This window comes from Castor canadensis, chromosome 14 (genome assembly GCF_047511655.1).
Source record: "Castor canadensis chromosome 14, mCasCan1.hap1v2, whole genome shotgun sequence".
Taxonomy (NCBI): domain Eukaryota; kingdom Metazoa; phylum Chordata; class Mammalia; order Rodentia; family Castoridae; genus Castor; species Castor canadensis.
Genome location: NC_133399.1, coordinates 86,111,958 through 86,125,757, shown reverse-complemented (window position 1 = coordinate 86,125,757; position 13,800 = coordinate 86,111,958). Strand labels below are relative to the sequence as shown.

The following is a 13,800-nucleotide window of genomic DNA, read 5'->3' as shown; positions in this document are numbered from 1 at the left end:
TCTGTTTTGAAGTAAGCCTTCACCTTTCCCTGTTTCTTCCCAAAAAAACCTAAAATTTAGCAACGAAAGATTTCCTTTCAAACATCCATAAGAGCAAATATCTTACCTTTCAATATGGATGTTTTACATCAGATTTATAAGCTTTCTTAAGATCAAACACAATATAAATATCTCCATGTACAACTATTTTAGCAATTTTACATTCATATTAGAATTTAATAGAGTATTTAAGATAAAAGCAACAAAACCCCTACATAAGAAAATGTTCAACTTAACTCTTTAGGATAAATTACTCAGTGTGAAATTGTTTTACAAGGTATCTGTAACTTTCATCATGGTAATCAAATGCTTTCTGTTATGGTCTCGGCAGCTATGCTGGAGGTAACTCTGACTATATTTAGAAAACAGCACTTGTTCCAAGATATCTGGTATTTATTTCCAGGATGAGAGCCTTCCCTATCTTATAAACATCACATTGCTAGAGCAAAAGCATTCACAGTTTAATATATCCACATAAACAGTTTTATAACGGTCTATACCATACCTAAATCACCATCTCCCCATGGCACTTCAAGCCAGCCACTGTCCAGGTAAATCCAACTCATATTTTTTTTATCAGCATGGAAAAAAATATCACTTGTCACTTGCTAGTTCTGTTCGGCCATTTTGAGGAGCTCTAAGCTCCTTGTAATATGACCGTTCAACTCCAAAAAGAAAAAACAGCTTTTGAAAAACAGCTTTTTTCAAAATTTCCTTTTTTATTGATTGCTCATCTTTGAGAAATTGCTAGTTTGAATTTACTTTTTCTCCTTACATTATGTACCCGGGAAATAAAAGTATTATAATTTGACCTCTATCTATGGCTATGGCTAGACCATTTCATTATTTAAAAAGTCTGCTTGTTTCCAATCTTAGCTCCATCAGTGAAGTGAGATGTAGACTCACTGAAGAGCTAACTTAGTGTGTTGCAGAGCCCTAAGGGTTTGGTCACACTCTAGCCACTTTTCCTTAGTGTTCCCAAAATGAGAAGCACACCACACTTAAACAGGAAATTATAAGGAGGTGAGAAGAAGCGACATTTTCATTTCAGTGAAAACTGTAAATACATCTTACAGCTGCCTTAGCTATACAGTATTAAATCAACTAACTTCTTCACAATGGAAGGAGATTTATCATGAAGCCCCTAACTTTGTGTCTTATATAAGCTTCAGGTTGACAACATTTGGCCTACCCCTCGGACAAGTTTAAAAATAAATTAGTCACCAGGCATTTATTAACCTTTATTGTGTGCTTTATGACAACCAGATTAATAGACCAACAGAAATTGGTGAGGACATGTTTTCTAAGGAGAAAGTAATATGTTGTGAAAAGCAGTATAGTCAAGAATAGAGACTATCCTTAACTTTCCATTTTTGTCTCCTCTCTGAAAATTTCCCTCTCTGAAAAAATAGTGTTTTGCCAGACATGAAGTCATCTAATTTAACTGGGTCTAAGTTGCTACAGGAAGATGGACTTAATCACATGAATGTACAACTTATCTAACTGATTTCTTACTGTTCAACTATGATCCATTCATAGTCTCATAAGAAGCTATTACGTGAAGATGGTTAAATTTAAACTTTCAGTAAGTGATGATAGTGATTTCTTCCATGAATATTCAAAATTGAGAAAAATGAGATCTTTTTCAGAAAATAGTGCTACTCTTGGGGGGAGATTATTTGGTCAACCCAATTCACCACTATTCACCATTGTGCTGCGAGCTGAACATGCTGAACTTGGTCCTGAGTTCAAATTTGACCATATCTACCAGTTGTATGACTTTGGGCAGTTATCATATGAAACTCAATTTTCTCAACTGTGAGTGTGAAGATAACTCCACCTACTTCATAGGATTGTAGCCAATGTAAATGAAGTACTTAGCACAGTACTAAAGATATTTGAAATATAACACCTAAGACCCAAATTCTATTTTAAATAGTTTCATATATCTTTTAGGTGCAATTTTTAACCAGAAGAAAAGTATAATTTATTTAGGATTATGAAGCATTATCTTATCTTACTCCTCTTGTCTGTTATCATGGGAGATATAAATAAAGAATGGTTAAAATTTTGGGAAATTATGACATTTATATGATTAACTCCACAGTCGATAGTCCCCACCCTGATCTTGCCCACAAGAAATTTCAGTGTGCCTTCTTTTTAAAATTTACTTGGATATTTTGATGACTTCTCAACACATTTCTAAAAGCAAACTCACCATCTTTCTCTTAAAAGCAGCTACTCCTTTTTTGCTTCTCTATTGATTTAAACAGTGTTATCACTCCCTCTCTCACCTGGCAGCAATAATATAATCTTAAATTTAAGCACAATAATGTTTAATGAAACCTTGTACACATTGACTAATGCATGTGTTTCCTGGAAAAGAGGAAGTTGCTACTTGCCCAACTGTTCCTTTTTCATCCCATCTCCCCCCTTAGATCTTTATGGTCCCAAGCTCAGCCCTTGCATCTACCCACACTCACTCGAGATATTTACTAGTCCCACGGATATAAATATTACCCACTCAATTTTGTACCTCAAGACCAGTCCTCTCCTCTACACTTGAGAATTTAATTCCAGTTTGCTATTCAATGTCTCCACTGACACATCTAAAGAGCAATTCAGTTTAACATGTCCAAACTGATTCTTGGTTTGACATTCCAAAAATCTCCCTGTCAGTAAATGGCATGTCTACATTAGGTCTAAAAATCCTTTGCATAATCCTTCATTTCCCTCTATTCCTCTCTCTCCACAGGCCAACATCAGTAAGCCCTTTTGTCTTAACCATTCAAATATAATCCTAACTTTGACCATATCTCACTCACCTCCACTGATACTATCCTGGCCCATACCACCATTATTCTCACCTGACTACACAAAAGCCTCTGAAGTGTTTCCACCTATGCCTTTCAACAGTCTCTATTAAACACAGGAGCCAGAGCAATCCTTTCAAATTCAGAAAGAATTTAAAGTCAGAAAGAATCTCACAGCTTCCCTTCTCACCAAGAAAATACAGAATATAATTCAGACTTCTTTTTTTGTACTGGTATTTGAACCAGGACCTTACACTTGCTAGAAGGACACTCTACCACTTGAGTCATGCCCCTGGTCATCTTTGCTTTGTTATCTTTTGGACAGGGTTTTGTGTTTTTTCCCTGGGCTGGCCGGATTTTCCTACCTGCCCTTCCTGAGTAGCTGGTATTGCAGATGTGTACTGCCATACCCAGCTTATTGATTGAAATTGGCTCTTGCTACCTTTATGCCAGGGCTGGCCTCAAACTGCAGTCCTTCTAGCTACTTCTCCATGTAGTTGGAATTACAGTCATGTGCCACCATGCCCAGCTCTAATTCAGTCTTTTTTATGACCTCCAAATGAATTTTCTACTTCCATTTCAATTAACTCTATCTGGTTTATGACCTCTAAATGGTTTTCTGACACTGTCTCCACACAACCTTCTTTCTTACTGCCACTGAATTAAGAAACAACAATAACAACGAAAACGTGTATAAGCACAGTCTCAGATAGTCCATATAATGGACTGACAGGCCTCAGACTGGGTACACAAGCTCAGCCTGCATATAGCATGTGGTTTCTCTAAGTACTGCTGGGACCTTGTCACTTTGTGGCTTAAAAACTTTAATGGCTACCCACTGAAAATAGTCTAACATTTTTACACTGGAATTAGAGGGTTTTTTACATTAGATAGACATTAGATTAGATCTTCCTTTTTGTTTTCTAATACTGTCTTACAGATTCTTGGCTTAAGCTAAATTGGCTGTTTTGCATTCTCCCAAACATTTTTCATGTTTCATACTATCTTCCCTCTATTCCATTCTCTTACTCATGTTTCACAGTAATTTACTAAGGAGTTGCGGTGTTTTTGTTCCACCCGTGTTTCCTGCACAGCCTGTAGGATCTTATGTAGTCCAAACAGCAGCAGTTGCTTGAAGATAGTTTAAGTCAAGAGGAAGGCTCTGGGTACGGGAAAGTGCATTAGTAGTATGTGAACGGAAAGAATAGAGCTCAGATGAAAAGTATGATAGATGAAGAGCAAAATATAGAAGTGGGGAACAGACAGACAGACAACTAGACAGCCAGCAACAGAGATAGACTTTTCATGTTGGTCTTGAGTAACAGGAAGAACATAGGTTCATGGCAATTCTATCCCAGAAAGGAAGGAACAAGATCGGTCTTCAGCTCTTGTGTCCCCCCACTCAGGGCACTCACATACCTTAAATTCGGCATGGAGACAACAAACTTGTTGACTTTTCTTTTTTCAAGGACAAAATGGACTTAACCAGTGGGTTTACCAGGAAGAAGTCTGAGGAATGAAGGTCAGCTGAGCACCCTAAAGCACTATTTCAGAACCAACCTTTGTACAAGCCCTAAGGGAGAGGTTGGGATGAGGCATTATTTAAAAGATGGGTTTTCCAATCAGCCTGGTGGGATAGGAGCTTGAGGGCAGGGGCTGGAAAGGTAGCTAAGTGGTAGAGTGCTTATGTATTATCCCAGCTCACACAAGGCCTTGAACTTGTTCCCCAGCACTGAAAAAAATACAGTAAATAAGACTGTCTTTTTTGTTTGTCTTTTTCCTTTTTGCAGGGCTGGGGATCAAACCTAAACTCAGCCCCTTTTTAGGGATGCACGCTACCACTATGGCCTGTCCTTTTGATCACCAGGCTAGAATGCTTTCTCTCTTATCTCCATCCTGCCCTTGTAGCAAGGCCCATCTTAAAAGCTTCCTCCTCCAAAAAATTCTTCTGAGTTTCAACTAAAATGTTCCCTTCTCATCACTTAATCTCAGCTCCTTCATGTGTGGGCACTTAGAGTGGGGTCTTTCTCTTGGATTGTTTTTTGATGATTGTTTTGCCAGATCTGTCTTTTCATTTTTTTATTATGGGAGTGGCGGTGGGGTTGGTGCTGGGGATCTAACCCAAGGCCTTGAGCATGCTGGCCAGCAGCAAGCAGTCTACCACTAAGTTGCCTCCCTAGACCAAAACTCAAGGATTTTTTTATAGTGAGTCTTACTCACCTCTGTTTCACAGTGGACTTTTTCTTCTTTCTCATACATTATCATACCAAGTCTCCTAAGAACCCTGTCTATGGCACTGCATGGAGCTTTATATTTGGGCTAAAAACAAGGGCTGTTTGAACTGGACTCTGTTGTGTATTTGCTGTTAACTTGTTAAATTTCTCTAAATTGCTCATTGCAGTTTTTACATCTATAAAATGTAGGCAACATTTTCTAGGTGCTGTAAGGGTTAAATGGGGTTGCAAGAAGTGTCTAACACAAAGCTTATCTTTAATAAGGACATTATTTCCATTGTATTGAGCTTCAGAGAGACTATATGACTTACCCCAAGATACAATAACTGATGGCCAGAACTGTGTTAATCTCTAATGAGTCCATAATAAATATAATTAACTGATTAACTAAATCAGTGAAAAGTTACCTTTTAATAATGAAAACAACTATGGATGTAATTTTGTTTTCTACATTTTCATATAATTGTATATGTATTTGAAAAAGTAGTAAAGTATAATATAGCACAATAGCTGCATTGTCTTATTAATTATTAAAGTGGTTTTTTACATCAAATAAAAAAATGGTAAAACACAAAACAATCATAATACATATTTCCAACACAACCATATTAAACATTTTTGTGTATACTCTTCCCAATGTTTTTTTGATAAACAAATACATTTTCGTCAGGATGCAAGCATACTATTCATATTGCTTTTAATGTACTTATTTCCATTTAATGATATCTCATGGCCACTGTTCCATGCCACAAAATAGAATTCTGTAGCATTTTAAATGACTACTTTGTGATCTTTATATATATATATACATATATATATATTTCATTGTATACATTATTTATTTATATGGTTGATCACATATCAAATGATGTTTAAGTGGCTTTTGGTCTTAGGAAATCAATAAAATTACTTATCTGTGAATATGTGTAAGTATCTGGTTATGGTCAATTCCTAAAATTTGGTGCATATTGTGAAATTACCTTAGCAAGACTGGGTCTATTTACATTCACATTAACAATGTCGGGAAATTTTGAAGATTACTCTAATAAGCGTTTGGTAAGACTTGTTCTTTTTCTTTATTAGAAGCATATATTTCTCCTTTCTTATAGTCTCAATATATTTAAACCATGTCAGCAAAGATTATATCAAAATTAGATTTTGAATGCAGTTTTATAGCACATTTTCCTCTGGTGTCTCTTCACTGAAGATGAGGTTCATCCAAGTGAATTCATGCACTTTTTTTTTCTTTTTGATATTTCCCACAAATATGTCATTGCTAATACCTGTGGTCTACTGCAAATTTAGGCAATTTTCTCTTCATTTAAGAAATGACAGGATTCTTTTTGATTTCTACAATAATCGCCTGTATTCATCCAGAACATTGAGGCCTGTGGGAGTGGGGGAACAGACTGTTTATTGCTGCTTCCTAGCACCTAGCACAGTGCCCGGCACACAGTAAATATGCGGTAGACATTTGTTCAGTTGTTGAATTGTTTTCTTTGTAGTCACCTACTTTTCATTCATGCTGGTGTTTTATCAATTTACTGTGAATTTTACTGTTAAAATGTAATGTAAAGGAAAATGTATTTCCAGTAAGGAGAAAGGATCCAGTTGTTTTTTCAATGTGTAAAGAAATGATACCTGATCCTACTGAAAAATATGCTTTGTTTTTAAAATTTACAATCATTTATAAATAATAACCTTCAAACTCCAACTGTTGCGTAGTAAATAAAAGTATTACAATTGGGGAAGGGGCAGTCATTTTGCTTCTGATTCTGCAGTTCCAACATTCAAGTCTTTCATGAACCACATTGGTATTTGACTGAAATTTATGCTGATGTATCTTTTTCTTTTTAAAAAATAATTCCCTATTGAGGGGATGGGGGAGAAAGGGAGGGGGTGGAGTGGGTGGTAAGGGAGGGGGTGGGGACAGGGGGGAGAAATGACCCAAGTGTTGTATGCACATATGAATAATAAAACAATAAAAATAAATAAAAATAAAAACCAAGCAAAAATAAAAAATAAAATAAAATGCAGTTGCTTTGAAAAAAAAATTCCCTCGCAAGACTTCTCTTTAATACTGTTCTCTTCTTTATTTCTCTCATAATTTTCTATTGCTAAAATTAATAACTATGTGACAGAGCATTTTAAGGAAGTTGTTCTGTTCATTTTCTTGCCTAAATCATCCTCCTATTTGATTGTCTAATTTCCATGATTTAAAATGTCCATATTGCTAATAAACAGTCTTTTCCTGCTTAATAGCCTATTTCTGTTCCGTACCAACTTAGAAACACCTGCTAAAACAGGCGAGCAACACCAAATCTAAAAGTTTACTATCATCTCTAAATGTATCATAAAAATAAGCTGACAGATGCATTTTTCCATACACTGAAAGGTGAAAACACTGTGCAGTCTTTTGTCATGCCAAACATTTACATTTCAGAATCCACATTCTGTAAAGCAGCCACAGTTGAAAGTTAGTATTTGCAAAAACAGGCCAATATAGTATATTTCATGACACCAACAAATTTGCAATGGCTGCTATACTAACCTTGACTGGTCAGAATACCCCAGCTAGCTTTGCGTTTGGAAGAACATTCCTCTATACTGTCTAGCCTTCTTTTCATGAGATGCTGCTTAATGCAGTTGCCTTCATGAGCAGTATCTGCGGACATAGTTTGGTTGATGTTTTGTCTGTGACAAGCAGATGTCTTAAGATGCAAGTGCTCTAGTCAGAAGAAATATTACCGTCTGGATTTCTACCTACTTTTTTCTTCCCTTCAGACTTTCATAAAGGTTCCTGAGTGCTGACTGGAGAATGCCTTCGACATTGAACTCTGTTCGGAAATACTGAGAGCCAGAGGCTGGTAGATGCGGTGTGGGGGATGGGCCAGGCATGCCCTAGCATTTTCTATTTTTAAAGTGGAAACTTGCTGCAGCCGGAAGTATTTAACTATTTGTATGATATAGAAGGTAAAAACAAAGTGCTTTTCTTGGTTGAAATAGAATAGAAATGAGCTCTGTCTTTAAAATATGAAACCCTAGTTAAATAATCTCCAAATCAATCAAATGTGAAATTGCCCTTTGATAAGGGCTGCAGACAGAATATTGCAGCCAGAATGCTGAGTAGCAGACAGTGACTAGTTTGCCTTTTTTCTTCATCCTCAGAAATAAATATTATGTATGCATTAGGGTAAACTGGCAGCTAGTTCATGTTTTAGTTTTGTCAGAATCTAAGTTTAGAACTGACTTTAGTGCAAAATCACAGACCCCTTACTTATACAGGCACAACTCACTATTGTGATTTTCCTGGAGGTCATTTTTAAAGCAATAGACGTCAGCAGGTAATTTAAGTACAGCTGAGATTTTTCACCCTAAAAGGTAGAGGAAAGGGAAGCTGGACAGATGAGAGGAAAAACCAAACATATGCCTGTTACGTTTTGCTGGCATGTATAATTAAACATGGCACATGGTCCTGATGGAGTCAAGAGCAGGGAATGAACTGCGATGGGACTCCAAGGATTAACTGAGCTGGTGATCACGTTACAGGGTATTAACCTACTGAGATCTGTCTGAATGAAAAATGGTGACAGATTTTGTTATCTACCTTTATTTTTTACGGCTGTTTTTAAGGATCTAGCAGCTGTTGGTTTATACAGGGAACAAAATATGGGGGTAGTGTCTTCAAGTTACAGGTAAAGAGAGAGGTGAAGAATTCTGTGAATAAGATGATTTCCCATATACTACCCTACTGATGTTTGCTGCTGCATAACATTGCTGGTATTTATCTTAAAGAAGTCACTAATGAATACCACGAACTTGTTTTCCTTATTTTGAATTAGGCTGTAATCACACAGTTTGGATAGCCCCGGCAAGTTGCTTAATGATTCCTCCCTCCATTTCCTTTCTTATAATAATGAGGAGCTTTGATATCATTCTTTTCTGAGTCTAACATTCTTTGATACAAATTTTATGAATAACACACAAAAGACAAGATCACTTATGAACTTTAGGCATATTCTATTACCACAGAAGAAGTTAGATATTCCCCCCGAAACTGAAACTCAGAGCCAGCTCAGCTTAGGGATCTTACAAGGACAGTGTAATTCCAGGTGGTTAGAGAAGACTAAAAGAGGCCTATTCAGTCCAATGCATTCATGTGAGCCATGTGAGCCAATACCCTTGCCTCCTCCTTTGAACTCATAAAGGGAGTGTGATAATCTACATAAGCCATACAATAAAAGTACCAAATATTTTGTTTAAAATGCATTAAATTATTTAAAAGTTAATTCAATTTAAACATATGACTTTTCATCTTTATGCTTTGGTATTATAAAATAAATATACGAAGGCTTAAGTATTGGGACAATTTTTGTTCTTAAAATTATTTAGACACCGTATATTATAATGATCTAATTCTGTGTCTGTCTCCACTAGAACTTGCACTCTGACTGTACATATCTGTTATTTCACAGGTCTACTTCTTAGTGTTATTTCACAGTCTTCTTCAAAAAAAGTGCCAGTTTAAAGAGCATTAAAATATAGAATTTGGGAACAATTCAAGAAATCTTTCTATAGTATTTGGTGATATAGACAATTTTCCAGTGTAATGGGAACAGAAGAAGCCACAAAATTTGATCATGACTACATAACTGAGATGTATATTGGCCTCCAGGTGGACTAAGGTGGACTTTTTCCTTTCGAACATTTTAAATGGATGAAAAGATAACAATTTTTTAAACTGACTCCATGGAATTGAAGGACAATGTTATGCTTAATTCACTACAAAAAAGGAACAAAAATCAAATACATTGAATATACTTAGCTGTATAATTTCATAAAAAGGAATGCACAGGGAGTTGAATGTATTTGTGTCTGGGTACCTATGATTATATAAACAAGAGTGCAATGTGAAATCTCTAGATGCATAGAAAAATCTAATGTCTTTCCTAGTATAAATACAAAAAGCAAACCCAATAAACTCCAGGATATCATGAGGTCCTGTGAATATACAGAAGTTTTAAAGTGACCAAGTATCAGATAAAACATTAGGGAAAATAATAATTATATCTCAAAGCAGATAATGGACTAAAACATCTGAGACATACTATAGATTAGAAATGGTCCAATATGACTACCCACAAAGACTAAAATGCAGTATAAGCATCGTAGGGAGGATATGGGATATGAAATGGGGCTGATTTTATTCCCAGGAGCTATTACACAGTTTTCCTGTTTTAACCAATTCTGATCTATCTGTAAACACAGAGACCTTTGGTCTAGTCACCAATCCTCAGTGAGAAAGTGATGCGTAAGCTAGAAAAGTTTCAAAGAGGGCACTAGAAACCATCAAGGAGATGAAGTCACTTCTGCAGGAAGAAATCTTTACTTTTAAATACATAATGCCTCTTAAGGCATTATGACAGAAATCCACACAATCACAGAAACCATGGTTAGAAGCAAATGAAGCAAGAAATTCTGAAAAATTAGAAAGTGTGATCACCTCTTAACAAGTTTAAAGGCTAAATTTGAGGCACAAATTTAAGGGGTTTTTTTTTTAGTTGACATAATCACCAACTTAGAGAGCTCATTACTTCCCAGAAGTGATATTTAGATAAATTAGTGAATTCATTATCCATAGATTAAGATTTTTGAGGGCATACTTCTGAGTTATGAGATTTAAATCATGAACAACTGTTCCTCTACTATCAGAAAAAAAAAGTTCGAGATAAATTTATTCCAATTTAGGAAGATTGGCACTTTCCCAATATTTTACCCTCGACTATTTTAAACATATCCACAGATTCATCACCCAATTTCAACAATTATCAACTCACAGCTTATCTTGTATCACCTATAATTTACTCACTCTTCCACAAACATTTCTAGGATTATTTTGAAGCAAATCTCACTACATCATTTCATCCATAAGTATTTCAGTATTTCAGTATCTATTGCTAAAAGATGAAGATCCTTTGTAATTATAACTGCAATATCCAAACAAAACAAAATAGCCAAACAAAAAACCAGCAATTCCATAATATTGACAAATACAGGTTGGCAATTTATTTTCTAAAGAGCATCTTGGTTCATAAACATCCTTCTATAATGATAGCTGAATTGATGTACCTTTAATTTTCCTTTTGGGAGAGAAGTTTGTGATCAACTTTCTGAATTTTTTTAAAATGTTAAGATTCTCATCCTTAAAAAAAAAAGTGTATTGTGTCCATATTACTAAGGATCACTAAGTACAAAATAGAACTTCAGATGAAGTCATGACCAAGATCCCTAAGATCTCTTTTACCTGTTAGTGACCAATTTCCACCCTTGCAGAGAAGCATCTGGAACAGGCCATTGTTTGGTTCTCAGAGGCTGTGTTCTTTGGACTTCTTTATAAGGCCACGATTCATACAACTCTTGTGAGTTGTTTCTGAGCCCCATTCTTGATCCATTTTATTTTTTATTCTATTTTATTTAAACATGAGTACCTAAATCTGTTGGCTCAGTGAAAGTGAATGAGGGCAGATGAAGTCTGAGGGCAAGTCCACCACAAGCATCTCAGGGAAAATGGAGTAATTGTCATCTAATAATCAGCCTTTGTTTCAAGGGTCATTCTCTTCTCCCATAAAGGTTCTGGGAAACTTACAGATGTCAGTCTAGTGGTCCATCATATTTCCTCACTTAACAAGTTGAATGGTTAGGAAAGCTCATATGGGACTAAAAAAATCACAGAGAAAATACTGTCTGGATCACTACCAAACTGCACCCGTAACAGGAAAGCCTAGACATTGTGATAAAAGATCTTTTATTACCACATGTGCACAAGGATTTGAAAAGAAATGCTATGTAAGTAGTTTTTTTCAACTATATAACTTTGGTATAATTAAAAACCCTATATGCATAATGTACATAATGTAAAATCTAATAAATGTAGTTTGAAATAATATCATATGGTTTCACAAGATATATTCATTATATATCTTGAAACAAAATAGTATATAGACCTTCTGTTGAGGAAAATGTACCTGTCCCCAGTGTTGAGGAAACTTCTACAATAAGCATAATTTTCCTTTACATGTTACTTAAAGATGATTGCTATTATACTCAAATGTTTGTTAATATTGAGAGCTAAAACTCTCAAAATATTTAAAATACCTTGTTTAATGTTATAAAAGAAAAGATGTATCTGAAAAAGGAGTATTTTAAGCCACACTGAATAATAGTAATGATTGTTTTAGAGACACAAATAATCCCTACATGCAGAAAGAAAATAATAACAAATGCAATTTTTAATTCCCAATGCTTAAATGCTTAAAACATACAAGACTACTCTAACTACTGAGGCAAATTAATTTTCATTTGTTTAATAAATGAATAAGGTGATAAAATATCATTTATTGACTCACCCACTTACTTAGTATTTATTATGCAACTACCAGATGTTATGTTTCAGGGACACAAAAATGAAAAGACAGTTGCTGCCCATTTGAGCCTTAAACTCCAGTGAGGTATTTTAGAAGCTTTTAGAATTGCATAAACCTTAGTCATTATAAGTAACCTTTGTAAGTCTGGGAATCAAAGATTTTAAGAGTCATAAAAAACTCAAAAATTCTCATAGGTAGTTGCAGTAATGACCTTAACAGCTACAGTTTCCCATAAAATACCTGATTTACATCTAATTTTCACAGAAGTTAAATAAGTAAATCATTAAGTGATGCACTAAAACAGTGGTGCTCAGTATTCTCAAAACAGAGGACGTGACATAATTACAGACAGTACATTTCCATTGTTTATGTTTTTATAAAGCACAAAAGAGTTTTGTGAAAAAGTAAGGCAGAAATGATTTTAACTATTGTTGCTATCCTTGAAGAATTTAGCTAGCATGTAAACTGTAAAATTAACAGTAGAAATATAATTATAAAAAATAAACAAGGAAAATCTAACCAAAAATATTGATTCTATTTTTCAAAACAGAATTTTATGTTTCTGCAGATTTTGCTAAATATATAATATTTAGAAGAAATTATATATTGTGTTTTAAATATACTAACTTATCCTTTTAACCACAATACATAGAAATAAGATTTACAACTGTCATTAAAATGATGGGTTTTTTTTAAAATGTCACTTGAATAAGCAGTTTGCCAAACAAATCTCTGCAGAGACACTAATTAGGAGCCTCAATTCTACAGTCAACTGTCAAAGTGGGGTCTTACACGTTTCTTTGTGCTTCAGTTTTCTTATCTGTATCTCACAGACTAAATACATAACTTCACAGAGACTTAATATATAAATTAGAACAGTGTGTAGTATACTGATAGATAGCCCTCTGTTAATCTTAGGTTTGTATGGTTTTATTCTTGCTAATATATCATATAAAATAAATATTTAAGAGGTAATTAATGCACCACTCATGTTTCCTTCACCGAATCTTCTCTTTTCACTCAGCTATTCAAGGTTCATTACTTGTTTAGTGACTAATACAGAAAACAGTAGTCATACTAGATCTAAGTTTTCCTCTTTGTAAATATAATAACATAAACCATACAATAACAACAACAGCGACAAAAAACCCAAGCAAACAACCACCCACAAAATTAAGCAACAAAAGTGCAGTACAGAAGAGCTGCAGACTGAAAAATATACTAAGCCTATGTCATAGGCGAGACTACTGGTTGCAACGAAATTACAAGCCATTTTAACGTAAAAGAAAA

The 13,800-nt window shown here is 34.9% G+C and overlaps 1 protein-coding gene across 2 annotated transcripts in view; it reads right to left on the bottom strand.

The window, feature by feature from the left end:
- Nucleotides 1-13,800, bottom strand: part of Asb5 (ankyrin repeat and SOCS box containing 5) — a 41,785-nt gene that overhangs the window by 13,418 nt on the left and 14,567 nt on the right. Inside the window, exon 1 of one of the 2 annotated variants that reach the window (XM_020162886.2) lies at nucleotides 545-680. The exons of the other annotated variant lie outside the window; for it this stretch is intronic. Coding sequence (XP_020018475.1) covers nucleotides 545-605 — 61 coding nt within the window. The 5' untranslated portion in view covers nucleotides 606-680. Of the gene's footprint in view, nucleotides 1-544; nucleotides 681-13,800 lie in introns of those variants that run through there. 2 annotated transcript variants of the gene reach the window in all.